This window comes from Rhinopithecus bieti, unplaced genomic scaffold, assembly GCF_001698545.2.
Source record: "Rhinopithecus bieti isolate Rb0 unplaced genomic scaffold, ASM169854v2 scaffold_19482, whole genome shotgun sequence".
Lineage (NCBI taxonomy): Eukaryota > Metazoa > Chordata > Mammalia > Primates > Cercopithecidae > Rhinopithecus > Rhinopithecus bieti.
The window spans coordinates 4,168,615-4,193,402 of NW_016809768.1; the positions used below are offsets into that span (position 1 = coordinate 4,168,615).

At 48.0% G+C, this 24,788-nt stretch overlaps 1 protein-coding gene across 2 annotated transcripts; it reads left to right on the forward strand.

The window, feature by feature from the left end:
- Positions 1 to 4,199: 4,199 nt before the first annotated feature.
- On the forward strand, positions 4,200 to 24,589 carry HJURP (Holliday junction recognition protein). Of its 2 annotated transcripts, XM_017890389.1 has the most exons (9): positions 4,200 to 4,404; positions 4,868 to 4,934; positions 6,125 to 6,180; positions 8,881 to 8,977; positions 11,099 to 11,163; positions 14,264 to 14,342; positions 16,321 to 17,894; positions 20,880 to 20,956; positions 23,843 to 24,589. In XM_017890389.1, the coding sequence occupies exons 1-8, from the start codon at positions 4,309 to 4,311 to the stop codon at positions 20,940 to 20,942; spliced, it is 2,097 nt and encodes a 698-aa protein (XP_017745878.1). In that variant the 5' UTR covers positions 4,200 to 4,308; the 3' UTR covers positions 20,943 to 20,956; positions 23,843 to 24,589. The 2 variants fall into 2 exon arrangements, with proteins under 2 accessions (XP_017745878.1, XP_017745879.1); XM_017890390.1 differs by lacking the exon at positions 23,843 to 24,589 and having other exon boundaries at positions 20,880 to 21,138.
- The last annotated feature ends 199 nt before the right edge of the window (positions 24,590 to 24,788 follow it).

Genomic DNA, 24,788 nt, shown 5'->3' on the forward strand with positions numbered 1-24,788 from the left:
AACACGAGTTTGGCTCCTTTTTGCTCTCTCTTGGCCTCTCTTGTTCTTCTGCCTTACACCATGAGATGGCACAGCAAGAAGACCGTCACCAAAGGCCAATCACTCAGACCCTCACCAGAGGCCAATCACTCAGTCTGGGACTCGCCAGTCTTCAGAACTGTGAGAAATAAATTTCTGTTCATTATAAATTACAGGTTCATTACTCTCAGGTTTTATTATAGCAGCACAAAATGAACTAAGACAATTGGCCCTCTGTGTTTTCTAATTACATCAGTAATGCAAACTCATAATTGCACAACAAATGCTCATTCTAGAAAATGCAGCTAAGGAAAACTAATATTAAAAATAATTCATCACACCATCATCCAGAGATGGCCCTGGAAACATTCTGAGACATATATACTCACACTTTTAAAACATGTATAATCATACTTTAAATTATATAATATATACTTTTTAAATGCAGACGTATAATACAGGTTTATAACCTTTTGTATTAAAAGATCATATAGAATTTTGATATCAATAATTACACTTCTTCAAAATTGCTGCCAATAAAACACAAGTATCACCATTTATTTTGACATCCTTCTAGTATTGGACTTTATAAACTGCTTCACAAAAGATCCTCCAACTAACTTCTTGCCAACATCCTTAATTACTTCAGTTAGATGTGAGACCCGTTAAATCAAACAATGAACACATTTGGTGAGCTTTGACTGACACCTCCTGGAAAGTTCGCTTGTTGCCTATTTCACAGCCTCCGTGTTTGCATGAGCTCCAGGGCAACAGAAAACAGCAAACCCTTTTCTTAGCAGCCTAATGGGTGGGGTCTGATGTTTGTGATAATGTATCCCAGACTGACATTCTCACCTTTACATAGCAGTTTCTGTGTCAATGCTGGGACCAGGCAAAAGCTGCGCTTCTCCAACCACAGACTGGTGGTAACATTTCCACACCTTTCCAACAGAAACATATTTACATGACAACTCCATGCAGAATAAGTCTCCATCTCTTTTATTTGAAGCAAAATTCAGGCACATTTTATAAGAGCAGCCGTAATACAACTTTAATGAGCACTACTTCCTAGGCATTTAAACAGCACTTGGAGGGTTGGAAATCCCAGCCTGGCCAGTAGAGGGCACTGTGCAGGTGCAGCCAGAGCAACCCACCCTCATCTCTGGAAACCCGTGATTCCAAGATGCTGCACCCAGAAAACTGCTGCTGGGGAAGGAGCTGACTTGTGATTCTTCCCTGTTACGTGAGAGTGGAAAGTGGTGGGGAAGGAGTTTGCTTAGCAGGTCTGGAGTAATATGGTTAGGCAGCCAAGGGTGGTGGGGTGAGGTATTATAGAGAATGGCATTAAGGGAGGAGACCACCCTTCATATTGTCTTATGCCCAATTTCTGCCTCCAAAGAAAGAAGAAGTAAAAACTAAAAGGCAGAAATGAAATCCACAAGCAGACAGCCCAGCGCCACACCCTGGGCCTGGTAGTTAAAGATCAACCCCTGACCTAATCGGTTATGTTATCTATAGATTACAGACATTGTATAGAAAAGCACTGTGAAAATCCCTGTCCTGTTCCGTTCTAATTACCAGTGCATGCAGCCCCCAGCTCACGTACCCTATGATCTATTGATCACAACCCCCTCACACGGACGCCCTTAGAGTTGTGAGCCCTTAGAAGGGACAGGAATTGCTCACTCGGAGAGCTCGGTTGTTGGAGACGTGAGTCTTACCGAAGCTCCTGGCTGAATAAAGCCCTTCCTTCTTTAACTCGGTGTCTGAGGGGTTTTGTCTGTGGCTTGTCCTGCTACAGCATCACATGAGAAGCATGGTGCAGGGTTCTTCTTTCCTCAGCTGGAGCACCACTTTGGACCATGGGATGGGGAAAGCCAGTCAGAGACGATTGGAAGATCAGCAGGCCAGAACAATCAGGGTTAATGCATGGACTCTGTCTGACTCAGAAGGAGTTTGGCTAAAGCAAGTATGTTTTGGACTTCAATTAAAGACTTGAACTTGAGATTGAGAAACCTTTCCACTGAAGCTGCCCCCAAACTCCTAGGACAGAGGCAGATGCCTGGATTGTCAGTGAAGCCAGGAAGGGAAACCTTGGAATTGTTTCCCAGGAATAGAGAATAAGCCCTGGGAGACGCCAGTTTTGAAAACTGGTACTATTGTGCTTGTTAGAGAGTCATGGTGAGGCCGGAGAATAGGGAACTGGGGTAGCCAAGGGTTGAGGCATAAGCAAAGGAATAGCAGATGCAGCCAGTTCACATAAGCAAGAGAACAGCAGGTGCAGCCAGTTTTAAGCAAGATTGGGCAGGACATAGGCCACATCTTCACTCCTGTGATAACAAGAAAGAAGTTTCCACTTCAGCCCCTGAATGACTGCAGGCCAAGTTTCCACTTTAGGCTCTGATTGGTCGCAGACCAATCCTTCATAGGGTGTAACCAACTGGAGGCCTCTAAAGGGTACCCCCGGGTGTTGCCAAGTTATTTTGGCTTTATAAAAGCCCTAATTGAAGAGGCTCTTGAGTCGGGTGCTCCAGCCCGCTCTCACTCTGTGAGTTCTCTTCAATGAATCTGTGCTTTCCTTACTCCGTTCTCCTGTTGCTTTGTTTTTCGTTGCTTCATTCCTTTGTTATTTTGTGTGTTTTGTTCAATTCTTTGTTCAATAGCCAAGAACCTGGACAGCTCTATCTGGTAACAATGGAAGAGTCAGTCATCCAAAACCCAAGAAGAAAAAAATCTTATTCAAGGTCCCAAGTCTCTAAATGGGCCCAGTTAGATGTTTGAAGAGTAAATTATGTGTGGAAGCACAGAGTCAGAGGAAGAACATGTTAAGTTTCTGAACATTCCTAAGGAAGGAGAAGGAAGACACCTCAGCCTGTTTGCGAAAATTGGAAAAGGTACAAATTAAATGTGTAGATCCTGCAACTGGAGAAGACTGAGAGGATGTTTACATAGGGAGGAAGGAGGGGAAAGAAACAGGATTGGTAGGTTACCCCATCCAATTCCGTGGAATTGAGAGCTCGGAAGATAAAGTGGCCCAGGGTTTTCTTCCATCAGACTGAAATGGTACAGCCTTCCTGTTCCCACCTGGATCAGTCACTGGCGCTGGGCCACCCTGGGGCAGCAGGATGTTGGGTGAGGGAGTTCTCTGCGACTGAATCATCCCAGAATAGGCTGACAACTGAAGGCCCCGGCCAACTGCCCTCCCAGCAGCTGTGGCATCTTAAGGGGAATCAGGCCAGCACATCTCTGTGTCCAGCACAACGTAACACATTTTGTGGTCACACACACTACATGAACCCTGAAGTTCTCACGCTCCCCCCACCCCCACCTAAATTTCTGCAGGACATCATGATAGAATTGCCCTGCAGGCTGAACGGAGGTGAAGAGCCCCCTCTAAGGGACCTCCTGGTGCTCAGTAATGCTTTTATTTTCAATCACATACTAGGGTAATCACATCAGCACAAGCACACAAATGTGGTTAAGACACCCTGTGTTTCCTTAGGATTGACATTCCTAAGATGTCAATCACAAATTCCATCAGCCATACTAAAGACTGATTTATCTTGCTCTTCTCTCTGGAGAAAATATTACAAGATTAATATCAATGAAGCAGAATATGCAATCAGAAATACATGGGGGAAAAGGTGGGTTAACACAAGTATTTTCCTGGATTTTGTGATATACATGGCATTTGTCAGCATCTTTAAATGTGTCATTCGTTGAGACTTATTTTTTCTTTCTAGATGAATATTCGCTATCCTGCCTCCTTTTGGGTTGGTAATTTGGGGTTGTCTTTCTTAGGCCCCTGCCCTCGAAATGGCGCCGGGATCCCAGGCGGGCAAGTGAGGAAGGCGACCCCCGCCCGGCGGCGACACCTAGAGCAAGTCACGCAGAAATCTCCAGGCCGTACTTATCTCCGGTGCACAGCCCGGGAGATGACACACATCCCACCGGATCTCGCACAGCAGCGCTGATTAATAAGCACAGAGCCGTTGGAGCAACTTCCACAGACCGGGCTACCGGAGACCCTCCCTCCCTTCCGCCGGACACGCTCCTTGGGGCGTGGCTGGAAACGCGGGCGTGGATTGGCCGGGAGGAGGGATGCAAATTTTTTGAAAGGTCCAATCAGCGCCCGGATTCTCCGCGCTGGCCAATAGAAAACCGAGAGGAAGGCAGGAAGGGCGGAGTCGCCTATTTGAGTGTGCGGCGCGCCAGGCCCTGCGGTCCGGGTCGGCGCTGGGGTAGTGGCTAAGTCTGCGGCTTGGTCCGATTCTGGGTCCGCTGCGCAGCATGGAGAGCCAGGACGTGGAAGACGACCTGCTGCTGCAGAAACTCAGGGCCAGTCGCCGCCGCTTCCAGAGGCGCATGCAGCTACTGATAGAGAAGGTGCGGCCCCCGCCGGTCCGCCAGGAGGGGAGGCCTGCGGGTCGGAGTGAGGCTGGGAGGGGACGTAGGACGGGAAGGGAAGGGGCTCTGAGGGCTCGGAGTAGGAGGTGGGGAAGCGGGACTGGGGCTTGGGTGCGGAGAGAAGGTGGAGGCGGAGCTGGGGGCTCCGGAGAGGGAAGAAGGAGGCAGCGCCGAAGGCTTCAGGGCGGGGACGGGGAGGAAAGACTCGGGCCTCCGGAGCGGGGAGTGGGGAAGCAGGATTGGGGCTCGGGTGCAGAGAGGAGGGTTTGGTGGGGCTGGGGGGCTCCTGAGTGGGACGAGAGAGGCGGGGTTGGGGACTCCGCTGCAGAGACCGCGTTTGGGGCGCCCCAGGCCAGACTAACGGCCTCTCGCGGGCTGGCGCCGCCTCCGCCCGGGTCTGAGGCCCCTGGGACCTGACAGGAAACCCCTTCCTCCTCCACAGTACAACCAGCCCTTCGAGGACACCCCGGTGGTGCAAATGGCCACGCTGACCTACGAGACGCCACAGGGTAAGTGTCATCCTCCCCTTCTGAGTATTCGGGTGAAGAGTGCGAATGGAGTAGTTGAAAGGCTGTCACTGCTGTCTTAGGAAGTAAACATCGTTCACCTAATAGGAACCAAAACATTGGTGCCCTTAAACCTGTAAATTACTTGGATTACTTATTAAAACAATTCCTGAAGAGACGTAGGTGCCTCCTGGCTCGCACGCCTCCGGCTTGCCGGGTTGGCATCCCCGCTGGCCACCTCCACACCATGGCAGCTTGGGGCAGTTGCTTAGCTGGACTGGTCTCAGTGTCTTCATCTGTGAAATGGGAAGGATGATGACAATAATGTCCCCTGGGCGTGACAATCCCTGTGGAGCTCTGGGAACAGTACCCACCCTCTACTGTGAATACTCACTTTGACTATTGTTTGCCCTGTTTAACTTGGAGTAGTAACTGTCTTCCTTGAGGCTCCAAGTACTTGAATAGGGAGAAGAAGGCATTCCGTTTAATAGTTAATGTAAACGGACTGAAATCTTGTGGATTCTTTTTGGTAAATAGCTGGTGACAGTTTACACTGGCTGGGGTCAATTCCTCCCATATAGCTTTATAACTAACTCAGTATCACTTAATGAAAACAAACTGCACAGCGCATTCTGTGTTGCATTAAACAGACGGGCACAAAAGGTTCACAAGATCTGCTCCTTGAATTAAATCCTACCTTTCTGCCTTTATAGCCAATCCAGGTGCATCTTGGGTGAAAAGTTTACATAGGCAGAAACTAAAATATTCCAGTGGCAGGTGTCTGTATAACATGTAGCTTGCCCTTAGAAAGCATTCATTCCGTATATGGGATGTAGAGATTGCCTGCGAAAAGTGCTTACTCCTCTAAATAGTATATAGATTGTCCTCTCTTTATGTATTTTAAGGACAGGCGCTGTCACATATGTTCCTTGTTTTCATGTAACTCTTTGGGCTAATGATGTAATTTGTTGAGCCATTGCCTAGCAGGTAAGAGAGATTTCCATCAATGACAAATTTGCCTTAAAAACCTGAAACTTTACAAAGAGGAACAACAGCAGGGTATCAGAAGCCTGGCTTGGTTTTAATTTTGTACCTTTTCTTTGCCTGTCACTTTGGCTTCCGGTGAACACAGATTGAGCAGAAGTTCAGCGTTCAGGATTATGTCAATGGTCATTTTTGTTTCTTTTCTTCAGGATTGAGAATTTGGGGTGGAAGACTAATAAAGGAAAGAAACGAAGGAGAGATCCAGGTATTTAGTGTCAAATTTTATTGCCAAATAACCTTGCTGTGGAGGAGCGTTGATGTGAATAAAGGTGTGGGTGTGCCCAACCTCTGAGCTTATGCAGAGGCCACCACAGGGCACTTCTCACCTTGATTATACTCTTTTTCTGTTTTTAAGGATTTAGAAGCGTTTCTTCTGTAGCTTGTCAAGTGCAAGGAGGCACTGTGTAATGTTTGGCCTTTTTTGTCACCCTGTGTTTCCTGTGTCACAGGCTGAGGGGCTCTGATAACACCCATGCAGAGGCTGGGCCAGCTGGGTAACCCTCCCCAAGGCCACGTGCCAGCCCAACGAGGGGCTCATAGAAAAGACCAAATCCAGTTCCTTCTAGGGAAGAAGAATGTCTCTCTTCCTGTTTTGAAAGGGGAGGAAGAGCGATGAGGGGAGGCGCGGCCTGGAGGATCACACATCTTTCCCTCTGCATTTGTCTGCCTTCCGAAGACCCGCGTTTCCCTGCCTAGTTGTTCCGAGGGTGCTGCAGCTCTGAGACCCGTTATTTTCGTGGAAGGTGCTGTTGGTCTTTCTATGGGGACATCCAGGAGCCCTTTTGCCACAGTGGCTTTTGCAAGGTTGTCTGCTATTCAATTAATCACTGCCTCTCAGATGCCACGTGGTTCCTCCCCGTGGTCACAGGTCAAGGAACCTGCACCCAAGAATGAAAACATCAAGGTCAAGGTGACATAATATTAACAGCAAATTTGAAATCAAATCTTCTTGATTAATTATTCTAGTCATGGAAATGTTAAAAGTACATACAACTACATATATGAGCTGATTTCTCTCTGCAAAGATGGTCCCTAATGCTATTTTAGTACAATGTGACTCCCTATAATACACATCTTCATAAATGCATTTTTTTCTCCTTCACTTTTCCAGTTAATACATATGGCGAACTCTTCATCAACTATTGTATAATTATAAAATTATATAATTATTTTAAAAATCATGTTTTTTAAACTGCTCTCCTATTGATAAGCAATTAGCTATTTGTGGGTTCCTTTATTAATAAATACGGGTCAGCACACTTTTTCCACGAAGGGTCAGATGGTACATATTTTAGGCTTTGCTGGCTGTATGGTCTCTGCTGTAACTACTCAGCTCTGTGTTGCAGGGGGAAAGCGGCCGAAAATAATAGGCAAATGAGTGTACGTGGCAGTGTTCCAATAAAACTTTATTTATAAAGCCTCTGTTAGATATGGTTTTCAGAGAAAATCCTGGTCCTTGTCTCTTCCCAATACTGATATTCTCCCTTTTCAGTAAATGCTGAGAAGTGGGATTATTGGTTTAAAGGATATATACTCTTTGAATTATACATAATAGAGATGAGCACTCATCAGACCAGTGCTTATATGGTCCTGGTGGCAACAAGTTTTCATTTGATTTATTTAAGGTTTTTGTTTAAAATGTAGGAGGACCCCTACCTGGGTCTCCAGAATCTTCAGACCCTTTCTTGGGATTAGGAAACTGGGGGTAGCCTGAGATTTCAGCTGGGACATCTCTGACTTCACTGTATTGCTGTTGGTGACAGTGCCCAGATCTGCTTTCACCTTTTCCCAGACGACTTGGTGCTCCTGCTGCCCTGGGTGCTGGGGGAGGCTGTGGGCTCTAGCAGGCCGGGCATTGACCTGTGCTGGGTTAGTTATAACACAATGCCTGGGTTCTCTTTGTAGCTACCAGAGCTACCAAGTAGTTTGGGGTTGTTGTAGATCGTCTGCTTCTCTGTGAGTCTCAAACCAGATTCTGCCTCAGACACAGCCACAAAACAACTCTGTAAACTCCACCTTACATGATGGTTTCACTGGAAGCAAAGGTTCTGATATTCTAGAAGTGGGCTTCACTTACCCTGTAGCGCTCCTGGGTAGCCCCAAGTCCTCTGAACCCTCAGAGTTGACACCTGAGGACCATCCCTAATGGTATAGGCCTCACCACCTTCTCCCACCCTGTTCTTGTAAGGCTGGGTGGTTCCTAAAATATTAATATTTTAGCCAATCTGGTATCTTGAATGCTTGAATTTCACTGAGAACCCACCGATGCCATTCACTGGGATTATTCGTGGGACGTGCTGTAGAGCAGGCGCTGTAGAGCAGGCTCTGGAGAGCTGAAGCAGGCCGGACCAGGAGTGTGGCCGCCCGACCAGCCCTGCCCGCCAGGTGTGAGCTCCTGGTCGGGACAGCAGCTGCCTCTGTGCATGAGGCTTGGGCTGAAACTGGCTCCTCCCCACCTTAAATACTCCAGCACGTTCATTAAAGATCACAGGAAGTCCCCTGGGGGCCACTCGACTATTTCTATGTTCTCACTGATGACCTCAGGACAATTTTGTTTGTTCCTATTTGTTTTTTGGTTTGCCCCAGACCCTGTCATCCCTGGGCCAGTGTTAGGAGGGGTGGGCTTATCTGCTTGTGCCTGGGCCCCTGACTTTCCCTGCTCCTTCCCTACCTTCCAAGTGGCTTTTTAAGTAGCAGCTCCGGGTGCAACCGAAGGGAGCCTCAGCTCCCTCCTGCGCTCTTGAGGCTTCTTATAAAGTGGACATGCAGGGAGAAGAGAAGCCTTGTGGTAGGCTCTTGCTGTCTCCTGTGTTAACGGAAGGATTGCAGGTTTATTACTTTACAGTGACTTTGAAATGTGCTGTCACTCAAACAACCATGTCTTTATTGGCTTCTGCACTTGGAGGACTCCCCTGTGAGGCCCGCGGACAGGACAGATGGCTCTGTGCAACCTGCAGCCCAGGGTCCTGAGTTTTCCTCGCACCACACAGTCCTGGGAGCCGGTGAGTGTCGCCTTCGTCAGAGAACTGAGGTCGGGGGACCAGGCCTGATGCACCTGTTACAACAGCTGAAAGCCTAGATTCCTCAGTAATAAAGTTTTACTTTTCTAAGGTACCTCTTAAAAACTAAAATATGTTCATGTACACTGTTGATTTTTCTGACTCTGCCTTCCCCACAGTTACATCCAGTGCCTGACACAGGAATGGTACTCAGGTGTTTCTTGAGTAAACAAACGTGCCCCTCCATGTGAAAAGTTAATATGCAGATTTAATAAGTTAAGATTTGCCCCTACAAGGTGGTGGTGTGAACTCTCACTTCTATAGGGAAACTTCCCACCTCATCCTCCTAGGAGGCTCCTTCCTTTTCCCCAGGCCAGTCTCACTGCCCAACCCCATCCTGTCCTCTTTTCTCAGGAATCCGTCCCTCACCCCTTCCTTCTGTCTTTAGCCTCTGTCCCCTGGATCCATCCATTGGTATTTAGATGCGCCCAGCCTCACCTTAGACACATCAGACCCTTCGTGGCTCTCCCCTGTCCTGGGCCCCTTCCTCGCCACCTCCCTTTACCCAGTTCCGTTTACAACCAGAGTCAAATAACCTGCTCCATTTGCTGTCATAGATTCCCTACCCCACCAACCCCATGCGTTCCTCCTCTCCCGATTCCATCCTGGCTCCATCTCTAAAGCCCGTCTCTGGGTGAGGTTTCTCGCAACCCTGTTGCTAAATCCTGTTGGCATTCCTTGGGTTTTATTATTTGGGTTTTGCCCTCTCCAAAGCATTTAAGCCTTCTGGAAGTTCTGGCCTGGGCCTCTGTGGTCCCCTGCTCCTCGGCCCCATGCTTCTCCTGACTATAACATCTAGCCAGACCTCAGATGGAGGCGTTATACTGCCTAGCAGCCCCTCTGCTTCAATACTTCATGTCCAGACTTGGCACAGCTGAGACTCAGCCGGACAGACTGGCTCCCCATCTTCTGCTCTGCGCCTCACTACAGGCCCTACTGTCTTCCCTCTAGTGTAAGCCAGAAACCCAGGGTCCTCTTCATCTCAGCCTCTGCCTCATTCCTCATGGCCAAGGCATCCCTGTCCTGTGCCTTGTGCCCCGTTAGCTCTCATGTCCCCCCCTAAGCACCAGCCCCCATCCCCACCTGGGCTCCCTCTGCCCCACTGACGCACCTGTGAATGTGGTCAGGCCGCTTCTCTGATGTAACACATGGCTTCGCATTGCTTTTAGGGTAAAAGGCCAGAACCCAGAATGGGGCCTGAAGGCCTGCCTGACCACATGGCCTCCTCACTGCCCCCGGAAAAACAGACCCCCAGTCTTATCTAAGTTCTTTAGACCTGGGTTCCTTTGCTGAAACAGTTTTGTCACTAGCCTTTAAACACCTGGACACTGGCCTTCTGCAGCCTCTGTCCACTCTGCCCAACCCTTTCCCTGGCACCTTGCTTGTACCTACAGTTAGTGATGGGTGTTGAGTCACTAAAAGGAAGCTGGTGGTCTTTCAGAGTAGAATTGGAAAGCTCTTCATGAGGATATTTACCTGTGGTGCAATGTGTTTACTGCTATTAATCCAGATTTTAACTATAAATCCTTAGATCCATGAATTTCCCTGACTGCTTGAAATCACAGGAAATAGTTATTTGACAGCTGTACTGCCCGGTATGGCACCCACCAGCCCTCTCTGAATGATATTTAAATTAGTTGAAAGTTACATAAAATTTAAAATCCATTTCCTCCGCCTTACTGGCCACATCCCAGCTGGAGTAGCCCCATGTGGCTAGTGGCTGGCCTAGGACAGCACACACAATTTTCCATGGTCACTGGAAGTTCTGTTGAGCGGTGCTGGGCTTGAGTGTCTCAACTTCCAGGCTCAGAGGCCATGGAAAGCTGGAGGTGCTGCAGAATCTGCCTTTCCTCACTCCATGGCCCCAGGCAGATTCCCATTCTAAGAGGTTCTCTGAGTTACTAAGAACCATGGACAGCCGTAGATGGCTCCAGTAGGTGCACCCTTGAAATAATGGGGATTTTTACTATAGAAATTACTCGAAGTGATGCCAAAACCATCCTTGAGAGGAAAATGCACTCTTTCCTGAAAATCCTGATTGAGATTTACTTGTTTGACTTTTAGATTCAAAAAGCGGAGATATCAATGCCACATCAGACCAGGAAGAGTCAGTTGCTTGGGCCTTAGCAGTAAGTACTGCTTTTAGTAATGAATGGACAGAGGGGGCGCTTGGAGGCTCAGGGGTGGATCCAGCAAAGCCCTTGTGGCCTGCGGCAGGCAGCATTGCCTGCAGCCTTCTGGAAGTCCTCTCCTGAGGCTGGCTTTTGTTACTTCCAAGTCTCAGGTTTCCTCATGTCCAGATTCCCTTCAGCGGTAAGGTCCTCCTCTCAGTCTAGCACTTGGCAGCCAGTTCTACCCCAGTGCAAGCCTGATTCATGATGATTTTCACTCTGCAGATAAAGCTGTCAGTGTGGTTGGCAGGGCGCCATTTGCTCGGATGAGCACACGACAGGGAAGTTGGGCTCTTGGTCAGTCTCCCCCACAGGGGCAGGGTCAAAAGAGAGGTGTTCTAGAAAGTATTTCCAGGTCTACCCTCAAATGCCTGTGTCACAAGGTCGCCTCATTGGGCAGTTGTCACTAACCTAAACAGTAAGTATCATTTATATGTCTGTTTCCCAGAGTGCCCCGAGGTCACAGAAACCACCCGTTTTCTTACAGGATGTGCCTCTTACTCTCCTTGGTTGGGATCGATGAGAATTTACACAGAGCTCAACCGACTCCAGCATCTTTCCTGGCCCCCGTGTCACACCCTGTCGCCTGCTAGAATAGCTGGTGCACGGTTTTCCTCTAAAATTGCTGCTTTTGTGCAGAGGGTTTCCCACGCACCCATGTGTAACTTTCAGTGACTAAAAAGAAGGAGGCAGTGGTCCTGGGGAAGAAAGTGGGTGCTCGCTGAGAGACTGTGTAGGGATTGGCAGCAAAGGGGAAGGGGGTGGTGCCAAGAGTCAAGAACCAAAGTGCCAGCCCCATGCAGCAGAGGATGGAGGGTGATGCCCTCTATTTCCAGTGTCTGGCAGGGGAGGGGTAGGAGAGCCTCCTGAGCTGGAGCACTGAATTTCTGTTTTTGTTTTTGGTTTTTTTCAGATGGAGTGTCACTCTGTCACCCAGGCTGGAGTACAGTGGAGCGATCTCAGCTCACTGCAACCTCTACCTCCTGGGTTCAAGCGATTCTCCTGCCTCAGCCTCCCAAATAGCTGGGACTACAGGCACCTGCCACCATGCCCAGCTAATTTTTGTAGAGACCTAGTTTCATGTTGGCCAGTCTGGTCTCGAACTCCTGGCCTCAAGTGATCGACCTGCCTCAGCCTCCTAAAGTGCTGGGATTGCAGGCATGACCCACCACACCCAGCCAGGAGCACTGAAGTTTTTATAAACTTACCAGTTTGAGGTTATTACCAGTAGTTGAGTCCTGAACTCACCTATGAATATTCAGATGATTTTTTTTTTCTGGTCTAGAAATGCTGTCATAAACTTCTCTAGACATGGTTTTTATTTTATTCTTGTTTTGTCTTTTTACATTCTTTTGGGTTGTTAACACGGCAAGAGGTAAAAAAGTGACTTTGAATAACATCATGGAGGCAAAAGTGACTTTGAGTAGCATCATGTAAAGATTTGTACATTAGTGAACTTTGCCAGTTTGTTCCAGAATACAAAAGGTCAGGTCCACTCAGAAGCTCTTAAAATTCTGACTTCTCTTTTTTGATCAGCCTGCAGTGCCTCAAAGCCCTTTGAAAATGAGTTAAGAAGGAAATACTTGACCCAAGTGGATATACTCCTACAAAGTGCAGAGTATTTTGAGGTAATCTGTTTCCCAGTATTTGTTTTTACATAATTAGATCAGAAACACATTGAGGTGTGATGTTATTACGCTTTTTGTTTGCTTTCTGCAGAACCTGTAAAGAGCATTTGAAGTAATGATTTCCAAATTGTTTATTCACATGCTGACATACTTGCTCTTCTTGAATAAACACTCTAGGTTCCCCAGGGCAGCGCCATCAGGAAGGTGGGAACCCTGGCAGAGGCGCTCTGCCCACTGGTCTGGGACAGCTCACAGAAAAATTTAGTGGGGCAGCTGGGCACAGTGGCTCGCGTCTGTAATCCCAGCACTCTGGGAGGCCAAGGCAGGTGGGTCACTTGAGGTCAGGAGGTTTCACCAACATGGTAAAACCTCATCTCTACTAAAAATAGAAAAATTAGCTGGGTGTGGTGGCGGGCACTTGTAATCCCAGCTACTCGGGAGGCTGGGGCAGGAGAATCGCTTGAACCCAGGAGGCGGAGGTTGCAGTGAGCTGAGATTGTGCCACTGTGCTCCAGCCAGGGTGATAGAGCAAGACTCTGTCTCAAAAAAAAAAAAAAAAAAAATACTAGTGGGGCCACACACAAGACTCTTAAGAGCAGCCCCAACCTCTGGACCAGGATTTGAAGCTGCATAGTTAGGGAAGCAGTAGTCCCCACATTCTCTGGTGTGATCAGGCTAGGATCAGCTGCAAGGTGAGGTGGCTGACCCTCGGCACCTGTCCCGCCTGCTGAGAGGTCACGTTGGGGGGAGGATGTGATGGCTTGAGAGGTGGGCACGCTCACCTGCCAACCCCTCTCTTAAGGTCAGTGCCGTCTGCCATAGAATAAGGGACATTGCAACACCAAATACCTAGGAAGTACACATTGCAGAATAAAAATCCATCTCCAAAAAAAGGCAGCAATCTCACAGGGGTGTATGTGTTTTCTTACTGTGCTGCTGACCAGTGGAAAGCCTGTATTTGGAACCATCGACTTAGTGGATGTACCTGAAATGCTTTTTCCTTTAACCCAAGGCAGCAAGTGGTATCATAGTTGCTGTGTTGATCCAGGGAACAGATTATGGTTAGGAACGAATGGATCTATCGGGTCTTCTTTGTCCACCATCCACCTGGCCCTTAGGTGTTCTTGCAGTCCGAGTATAATGGTAGACCAAGAAAGCTACCAGCGCCCCTGGGGTAAGAAGTTACTAGCAGATGAGTGATGACTGTGGCTGGAAGCTGTCCTGGAGACCACATCAAGTGTCCAGATCTTAGTAGGACACTTTTTCTTCCCACTGCCCAAAGCCTAGCTGGCCACTGTCACCACATTCACACGCTCGTCGGCGCAGCTGTGCTAAGATGCACAGTCCCCATTGTCAGGGGAGAACCCAGCTCCTTGCACCCAGTTGACACCTGGCAACTTTTTTCTTGTAACCACTGGCTCTGATTTCAGTATGCAGGTAACAGAGCTGGAAAGGACACACGTGTGACTCCGCTGCCTTCACTGGCCTCGCCTGCCATGCCTGCCCCTGGTGAGTGCAACAAAGAAACTGTATGAACCGTGCATGTCTCCTTCACTTTCGTTGGAGCTGTGTGGCCCTTCAGAGCTGCTCAAACCATCATTTCCTGGCGTGTTTCATCAACATAAATTGTTAGAGATACACTTGCATTTCACTGGAAGATAAGATGTTTTGAAATGAGCTGTTTTCTCCTCTGCGCGTCTGCTCTTTATTCCAATGTACTAGTTTAAAAAGTTTTGCATCTCCAGAAGCACAGGACTAGTACAGTGAACACACTTCACCTGTTTCACAATTAACACGTTGTCATATTTGCTTTATCACCCCCCACACGTGTGCATACACAGTGTGTATTTATTTGCATTTGTGTATGCATTTATCCTTAAATGCCTCACACATACCTCCAAACATCGGGTCATTCTCCTTTATGACTACAGTACCCTTAACACATGCCAGAAATTGAACATTGATGCAGTACAGTTTTACCCATTGTGTCAGTGATGGCCTTTGCAGCCTTTCTGGTTTGCCTGACCATTTCCAGACCCATTCTGGCTGGTACCACTGTTGCGTTTAGTCTCCCTCCATCAAGAGTAGCTCCTTGAACTTTTCTCCCTCGTGGCCACCTTTCATATTATTGCCTTTCTTGAATAGCCCAGGCCAGTAGTTTTGCAGAATGTCCCTGAATTTGGACCTGATTGCTTCCTCATGGTTAGGTTCATGTTAAACATATTTGGCAAAATTACTACAGGGATGACTTGTCCTCTCAGAACATTTGGTCAGTCTGTCCCATTCTTGGTGACTTTTGAGGCCGGTCATTGAGTTCAGGTAAGACCTTAATTCAATATTTCTCATTGCGACAGGCCCTTTTTCCTTGGAGTCATCTGTGTGATTCTTTGAAATCTCCTAGGAACCTTTTCTCTAAAAACTTCTCACCCAGTGACTTAGAAGCCAGCAATGCGGATTGCCTGGGTGGAGGTCCCCGCCCAGGTTGTTTCTGTCTTTGCTGTTCCTTGGCACACGTCAGTTGGCATTCTTCTGTTGAAAAGAGCTATCTCCCCTCTGGTTCTTTTTTTTTGCTTCCTGTAGTGCCCTCTCATGCTTTGATTTATTTTTACTTTTTAGGATCAGTAGGAATTCATCAAGTCTTCTTGTTCTTTGATTCTCATGTTATAATCCATTGCCAGTATTCAATTTGATGCTCAAGTAGTCCCAGATTTAGCTGTCGGGGAGCCCCTTTCAGTCTGGCTTTTGTGTCGTGTGGTGCAACCCCATGCTTTTTTGAGCACTTCTTCACCCCTGCCCTGACACCGTATTTTCCTCTCCCTGTTCTCACCAGCCACAATGATTTAACACGCGCTTATCTGGTCAATCGTGCAGCACAAAATAACTCTAGCATTGCGGCACCTGCTACCGCTCCTCACAACCATGTACTAAGTAAGCTTCAACATTTCCAAGCAGCTCTTTTTATCCTTAGACAATATCTCTTTAAGAGGCAGACATTCAGCGTATTTGGACTCTTTTTTCTCTTTCAGTTATCAATTTAACATACAAATTTTCTTTTTCTGTTTGTGTTCAATTTTATGGTTTTTCCCCATCATTGTTGGTTAAATACAGGAAACATTTAACATGATGCAAAAGTCAAAGCTATATGAAGACATTTGTTTAGAGGTCTTACGCCCCTTCCCATCCCTGTAGGTAAACGGTGTTGTCATTTTTCAGTTTCTAATTAGCTTCTGCAAAGGCATCCATCTTCTAAACAGCCTAGAGGGAAAGGAAGACAACTTTGGGACATGTACGATGGAGAGTAGCAATCAAATTTTGATAGCAAAAAATATCTCTGAGAAGAGTCTACTCCTACACATTTGTGGTGTTTTTGTTTTTGCTGTTGCTTAAAAAAACATAGCCCTGATCCAATCTTAAGTTCTGTCATCTGTGCACATGGATGGTTTAGAATGGTAACACACCTTTACTTTATGTGTATCTTTTCTCCCAGGATACTGCAGTCGTGTCTCTGGAAACAGTCCTGGTGACCCAGCAAAACCAGCTTCATCTCCCAGAGAATGGGATCCTTCACATCCTTCCTCCACAGACATGGCCTTAGTACCTAGAAATGACAGCCTTTCCCTACAAGAGACCAGTAGCAGCAGTTTCTTAAGCAGCCAGCACTTTGAAGACGATGACATTTGCAACGTGACCATCAGTGACCTGTACGCAGGGATGCTGCACTCCATGAGCCGCCTGTTGAGCACAAAGCCATCAAGCATCATCTCCACCAAAACGTTCATCATGCAAAACTGGAACTCCAGGAGGAGGCACAGATGTAAGAGCAGGATGAACAAAACGTATTGCAAAGGAGCCAGACGTTCTCAGAGGAGCTCCAAGGAGAACTTTGTACCCTGCTGTGAGCCTATGAAAGACACAGGAGCATTAAGAGATTGCAAGAAAGCATTAGATGTTCCTTGCCATAAGACAGGTTTAAAATTGGAAAAAGCTTTTCTTGAAGTCAATAAACCCCAAATCCATAAGTTAGATCCAAGTTGGAAGGAGCTGAAAGTGACACCCTCGAAGTATTCTTCCTTGATTTATTTCAACTCCAGTGCAACGTATAATCTTGATCAGGAAAATAGATTTAGGACATTAAAATGGTTAATTTCTCCTGTAAAAATAGTTTCCAGACCAAGAATACGACAGGGCCATGGAGAGGACCATCAGAGGGAGATTGAAATGCGATTTGATCAGCTTCATCGGGAATATTGCCTGAGTCCCAGGAACCAGCCTCGCCGGATGGGCCTCCCAGACTCCTGGGCCATGAACGCGTACCAAGGGGATCCTGTGAGTCCTGGTGGCCTTCAGGGCTTAGAAACCTGCAGGCTGAGTTTACCTTCCAGCAAAGCAAAAGCAAGTTTAAGTGAGGCTTTTGAAAACCTGGCCAAAAGATCTCTGGAAGCGGGTAGGTGCCTGCCCAAGAGCAATTCTTCTTCACTTCCAAAGGCCAACCCCACACACAGCCCAGCTCGCCCGCAGCAGACCTCTGATCTTCATGTTCAAGGAAACAGTTCTGGAATATTTAGAAAGTCAGTGTCACCCATCAAAACTCTTTCAGTCCCAGATAAAGAAGTGCTAGGCCACAGAAGGAATCGTTATGATGAAATTAAAGAAGAATTTGACAAGCTTCATCAAAAGTATTGCCTCAGATCTCCTGGGCAGATGAAGGTGCCTTCGTGTATTGGAGTGTCTACAGGTAAAGCAAGTATGGAAGTTCGATATCAAACAGAAGGAAAATTAAATCCAGACCCTCACTTCCAGGGTTTCCAGAAGTTGCCATCATCACCCCTGGGGTGCAGAAAAAGTCTACTGGGCTCAACTGCAATTGAGGCTCATTCATCTACATGTGTTGCTCATGCCACCAAGAGGAACCATCATTTCCCTGCAAAAAGACCCAGGCTATCAGACCCCCAGGGCTCCGGATGCCAGGCCAGTTCCCAGGGTGCCTCAGATGGGGTAGGCAACACCGTAAGACCGGGAGACCAGGGCAGCTCTTCACAGCCCAACTCAGAAGAGAGGAAGGTGCGTTTCTGTTGGTTGAACGTGGGTGTTTTATGTGAGTGACTACTCTTTGGACAGAGGCTTTTGATGGTAGGAACATTTGTGCCACTTTTAGTGAATCTCAACCGAATTCTTACATTCGTGATCATTTTCCGAGCATTCTCCCAAATGCTTTTCCTTCCTGTAAAATCGTCTATATCAAGAACGTGTTCCTGTGTAAGATGCATCGAGATTGAGCAGAAGATGCTCTTGCAGAAGTTTCACACGCTTTCCATTAGAATGCATTCAGAGGTTGTTTTCTACAAATCCTCACTTACTACACTTTGTTCATCTTTGTCGAACGTTGATTTCTAACCTCTTCATCTGACACTCAGAAAATAGCTTTGTAAGGCAAAAGTGATCTAAAGCAAATGACTTCCTGTCTATTTCTGGATTCCTGGTAGGGACAGAGCAAGAGTGGCCTGGGAGAGCCATGAGCATAGTGTTCTCACAGGTATGAGGGGTGCCCTGCAGATCGTCTCAGAGCTCGGTGTTAAAACTTCTGCACCTCGTTCTGCAGCTTCATTTGTGCGAATCATGTCAGCTAGAGTTTGAGTCTGCGTGTGCCCTTTTCTCGAGCGACAGTGGGGTGGGGTACGTCAGTGTGAGTGGGTCCCTTTGTTGGCATTAAGGGCTGGATTCCCCAGCACAGCTTCTCTGTGTGTCCACAGCCAGGATCTAGAGGATGCGACTTTTTAAGCTCAGTGCCACAGCTCACCCACAGGTGGACGGGACTTGACTGGGTTTGATTTGGCCAGTTCCTTTGGGTTTTGTGTGTTTGTGGTTCCAGCAGGTGAGGCTGTGTCTCCAGTATCCTCTTCCCTTGTGCCCTACCCTGGCGATGTGCCTCTTCTCTGAGGTCATTTGGGTGGACGCTGCCTGCCATAAATGTCCCATTTTCTGTTTCTCCTACCTGGGCCCGCCTGGTCTGTGAGCCCTTCTCAGCCGCTGGCTCCCGCCGTCCATCCAGCTCAGAACCAAGGTCTGGCATGCCTTGTTCCTTCTGTGGCACCTGCCTTCAATGCCTGCAGTCCAGCCTGTGCATGGCAGAGACCACACTCGGACCACCAGCGGCCTCCTGTGACTTGAGCTGCCTGACGCCTTTCTCACTGTGATTCTGTCTTCCCAATGCCCTTGGACTGCTGCAGGGCCACCCGCTCCAGGGTCTGCCGTGGGACAGCCCTTCCCTTCCAGGGAACTTTCACTGGCATTCTCCCGCTACTCCCCAATTCTTTGCTATTGCATCCCCAGACGTCCTCCCCAGACTCCACCCACCGCTCAGCTGCCTGCTCCGTGCAGGCGACCCCCACCCTCCCAGCACATGGTGGGTGCTGCAGTGAGGAGCTGTCTGGACACGGGCCAGTCTTGTAGGTTAGCAGCTCAGGTTCCTTGGCTCCGTTCTAGAAGCTCCCAGGTTTTGTTGGGTGTTTTGGTTTTCAAAGTTATTTTCATGTATGAAGTCATACTGTGTGAACTAACCAGAAGCAGATGAAACAAGCCCTCTGTTGTCATCTGTCTTCCCAGTTGAGGATGGACACACATATGTGTTCGGGTGATGGGAAGGGTTTTTCTCTGCAGGGCCCGGCTAGGGTCAGGGGCACTGTGTGGGCAGGGCCCTCGGAGCTCCTCCCCTGGCAGTGCATGGCAAACAGCAAAGTCTTTCCCTTGGGTCTTGGTCTCCAACTGTGTGCCTGATGCCCCATTCCTGTGCCCACATGGCTTTTTCAGAACAAACCACCGGCTGGGTGGCTTTCAGCCACGGTTAGTGAAGCCTTCAAGAACCTCAGCCGCATATTCATGGCAGACACTTCACGGAGGCTGCTTTGAAAGCGAAGCTTATGCGTTCTTTTTAACAGATGACCTCTCAAGAGTCTCTTTCTCAGTTGAAAGGGGAGCATTTCACCAAAAACAATTCTCCGGCCCAGAGAGTGATCCGAGGTTTCTCCTGCCTCCCGCACATCAGAGCTCCTCTGCCCTGCTTGCCCTGCTTGTCTAAACCTAACAGTTTTTTCTCAGGTAGTGCCCCAGCTCTTCCTTTTACCATCATCCTGCCCCTGGGATTCTGTCTCGTGCCTTTTCCCACCTTGTTCTGTGATCTGCTGGCACCGTGCCAGTCGCCTGCAGACCCCTTTCCATGTGTGATGTCCTGCCCCAGTGCTCCGTGCAGAGGCTCCTGTCTTGTTTTTTCACCTGCGCAGCCTAAAGGGCTTTCTTCTGGCCCAGCCACACAGGAGGGACCTCAGCCTTGCAGAGAATGGTGTGAGGCTGCATTACTGTGGGGCCGGGGAGTAGGCCATCCTGGCAACTCGGCCCTTGGTGGCCCAGCAGGGCGCTCCCAGCTGCCCTGGAATTTGACAGCAAGTCAAATCATGAGCACCCCAGGTTTCGTTTTAAACCACAATATAAACATGTTTAACTGGTTTCCTATGTTTTTCTGCTTTTCCTGCTTAAATGATAAATTTCTTGAGGAAAGAGACCAAATCTTCATGAGCTACAACTACATGTGGAGTTTTCATGCCTAACATCTGAGTGCTCTCTGTGTGCCAGGCCATGCTGAACCATTTTTACGCCTTATCTTCTTTAATCCCCACCAGAACCCCTTGATTAGATTGATTCTGTCCAATAGGCAGGCTGTTTCCTTTTAATAGATACGGAAAAGTAGCTTAAATCTTAGAACTCCTAAATTCACTCGTGCAGCGGCGCTAGCTGGGCCAGGGTGTGGGCTGTGGACTTCCGCACCAGCTTGTGTTCCCTGGGGGAGTATGGGGGGCGTGGTGGGGGGGTCGCCATTCTATTTTTGTTGTTCCTTTAACATAACTTACTTATTTAACGTAATGCCATTTTCTGTAAGTATTTTTATACATGCAATGGAATAAGTGGAAAACAGTGAACCTTTTAGTGGCTGGCGTTGGGAATTCTACTAGAATTTTGCTAACATCATTTTCTTTGTCTTTTTTTTTTCCCTAGAGGAAAGAACACGTCTTACAGGATGGAAGAGAAGTGATTTTGTGCCAGAAAAATCCAAACTAAAAGTGTGCAGCTAGGTAATTTTGAGTGTTCTCTTCCCACTTGCTCTCTCTTTGTGTTTTTGTTTTTAATTCTTGAGACTGTGAGGACTTGGTTGACTTCTCCACCCTTAAAGCAAATATTAGTGAAATTGGCTCCATCAGAGATGACCCTCAAATTCTCGGTGTAGAAATTATGTGAATAAAGTTGCTCAGTTAGAATTCTTAGGGTTCTCTTTGATAGGCCTATTTTTCTAATGTGTGTGTTTTTGGGGGTTTTGTTTGTTTGTTTTTGAGACAGTCTCTGTGTCGCCGAGGCTGCAGTGCAGTGGCGTGATCTCAGCTCACTGCAACCTCTGCCTCCTCGGTTCAAGCGATTCTCCTGCCTCAGCCCCCCGAGTAGCTGGAATTACAGGCGCACGCTACCACGCCCAGCTAATTTTTGTAGTTTCAGTAGAGACATAGTTTCACCATATTGGCCAGGCTGGTCTTGAACTCCTGGCCTCGTGATCCGCCCGCCTCAGCCTCCCAAAGTGCTGGGATTATAGGTGTGAGCCACTGCGCCCGGCCATGTGTTCTTTTTTAAATTTAGATATGTCCAGAGAATCTCCTGTTTCCCATGTCATTTGGGAGTATTGTTTGCTTGTGAGACGTATGTTTGAGCCCTGCATGCAATGACCCTTGAGGGAAAATTAACAGACACTCCTGCAGCCACAGTGCCTGTGACTCCTCACGATTCTTACTGAAGCTGTTGATGACAGGATATCATGGTGACGTTTTTGTAGTGAAATAGTTCACATATTCAGAATACACTGGTGAAACTCATGCTGGAGTAAATAGTTAATATATTGCCATATGAGTTTGGGGTTGCTTTTTTATGAAAGATTAAAAATGAGATTGAGTTACACATTTTTCATTCCTGCCTGCCTCCCCAGGCGATTACTCTCCTGATGTCAGATATCACCTCCCTCCCCCACCCCATATCCCTTCCCCCCTACGTCTTATACTGGGACCACGTTATGTACGTGTGCACGCGCGCATGCCTGCGTCCACAGGCTGCCATAACAAAATGCTGGAGACCAGGTGGCTTCAACAGTAGAAATTTATTTTCTCACAGTTTTTGGAGACTAGAAGTTTAAGACAAGGGAGCCAGCATAGTCGGGCTCTGGTGAGGACTCTTCGTGGTTTGCAGAAAGCTGTCTTCCTGCTGTGTCCCCACATGCTGGAGAGAGCAAGGTCTCTGGTGTCTTAGGAGGGCACTAATCCTATCATAAGGGCCCCTCACTCAGGACCTCATCTAAACCTAATCACCTCCAGAAAGCACCATCTCCAATACTACCATCATGCCAGGGGCTAGGGCTTAATCATATGAACCTGAGGGACCCAGTTCAGTCCACAGCCTGTGAGTCAGTAAGGAGGGTGCACGCTGTTGAGAGCTGAGAACCGGGCCAGGTGCTGCAGACCTCACAGACGGCTCATTTCCTCAAAGAACAGGCCGGCAGTGTAATGCTGGCTCAGGCTGGGCCAGGGCCAGAATGGCCCCTACAGATCTAGAGCCTTTCCTCAGGCCTGCTGCTTCCTAAGGACAACATGACCCATCCTTTCCTCTTCAGGAAAACCATCACTGCAACCCAGAAGTGCTTGTGCCTCTCCTCCCCCGACACCCAGCAGACTGCTGACACCTTGCTGGCAGGGCCAGGCCTGGCTGCCAGAGAGGCTGGTGTTCTGTCATCCAGTGGAGGAAGGCGAGGTAGAAAGACCTGGGCATGGGTCTTGGCCAACTTACAGGATCTGCCAATAAGGGACCCGCAGACTATATATGGTATAGTCTCCCTGTTTCAAACTAGATGAGTAAATTAATACTGTACGTATGCTACAGTTTTGTTTCATCACGAGACCGAATGTGACAGGAGCTAATAGATGTGGGCATCTCATTTTGAGTTCTGTAGGTGGTTTATTGTCCTGGATGTCTGCAGATGGGAGCAAAACCCACCCGTGATCCTTATGCATAAGTGTCAACTATCCGTGGCGCACACACACCGAGAGGCAAGTTACGGGTCACGGATGGGTGTGCCTTGAACTTCCCTAGTTATTGCCAAATTGCTTTCCCAAAGGGCTGCTCCAGTTTGCCCAATGTCCGGCAATATAAGAGGTACCTTTTCCCCACATTATCGCTGCCAGGTGCTGCCAGTCTGAGCTCTGGCAGGTGTAACATGTGTTGCTTCACAGTTTGCTTTCTCTTGATGACTTGTTGAGCATGTCTTCCTGTGAGTCCTGGTTTTTTAAATGTCCTCAGGACACTGGTTTTATACTTGCCTCTATTTTCCTGATTTGAATGTATTTGGAATCCAATGATATGAAACAATCCAGTTTTATATAAGTTGCAAGCAACTTCTCTCTGTGATTTGTCATTTAACTTTGTGGTATTTTATTGTATGGAAGTTACATTTTAACACAGTGCTATGGTTTGGATGCCATTTGTCTTGAAATGTAATTGCAGATGGAACTGTTAGGGGGTAGGGCCTCGTGGCAGGTTTCTGGGTCATGGGAGTGAACACCCCATGAATAGATGAATGACCTCTTGAAGGAGTGAGTTCTCACTCTCTGCAAGAGCGGGTTGCCTTTGCACCTGCCCAGTCGCCTTTCTGCTTTTCCGCTGTGTCTCGAGATAGCACAAGGCCCTCACCAGAAGCTGAGCAGATGCCAACGCTATGCTCTTGGACTTTCCAGCCACCAGAACTGGGAGCTAAACAAACCTTTTCTGTATAAATTAGCCTTGGGTATTCTGTTTTAGCAACACTGAACATACTAAGGCGGATAACTTCCTTCTTTTTCTGGCTTCTGCTGTTACTTTTGAAAGAAAAACTACCATACTCTGAGGATAAAAAATACTGTACTGTCTTAAATTTTACTGTCTCCATTTAGGTCCATAAACCATCTGGAAATGTTTCTGCACAGGCATGGAGGGAGAGCCAATTGTACAGACATACAGCTGCCTCCTTGTACTGTATTGAATGCTGCACCCTCGCCACTCCATCAGTGGTGTTCAAGCTTGTTTAGCAGCAATACTCTTCATCACTTGGCAGGAAATCAGTTCACCATTTGCTCCGTGGGAGACACAGAACAGTTTGAAGACCACTATTCCAGAGAAGGCTTTAGCACGGGTTGGTTTTTGGACCGCGTAGCAGCTCTCTCCTGTTGATGGGATCCCAGATGGTGAATTCCTTCGGCAGTTGTACTGGAAACAGTTTGGAAGTCCTGGTTTACCTGCTCTGGGGACACCTAGACTATTCTGATGGCCTGAGCATAGCAAAAGCCTTCGCCACACTGCCCCTCTCTTCCCCTACATGTTCTTAGACATGGGGCTAATTTCTCCTTTTTGACCAGCAGCCAAATTCTGTTCCAGGCCTCATTGGGCTCCGGTTCCAACAATCCAAAGTTTGGACCTCAAAGGGAAAGATGATGGTGGGCCTGGAATAAATGTCACTTCCTCCATACAGCCTTTCTGGATTGTCTCCAGACTTCCACACCCACCCTCCTGTGCCACTGGAGCACTTCCACCCTGGCTGCAGTCCTCCTCCTGATGTGTGTTGTGGTCAGGTGCCTTTCCCTTTAAGAAGGGCCCCGGTCGGGCATGGTGGCTCAAGCCTGTAATCCCAGCACTTCGGGAGGCCAAGGTGGGCGGATCACGAGGTCAGGAGTTTGAGACCAGCCTGGCCAACGTGGTAAAACCTCATCTCTACTGAAAATACAAAAATTAGCCTGGTGTGGTGGTACGCACCACCCAGCTACTCGGGAGGCTGAGGCAGGAGAATCACTTGAACCCAGGAGGCGGAGGCTGCAGTGAGCCGATATCACACCACTGCACTCC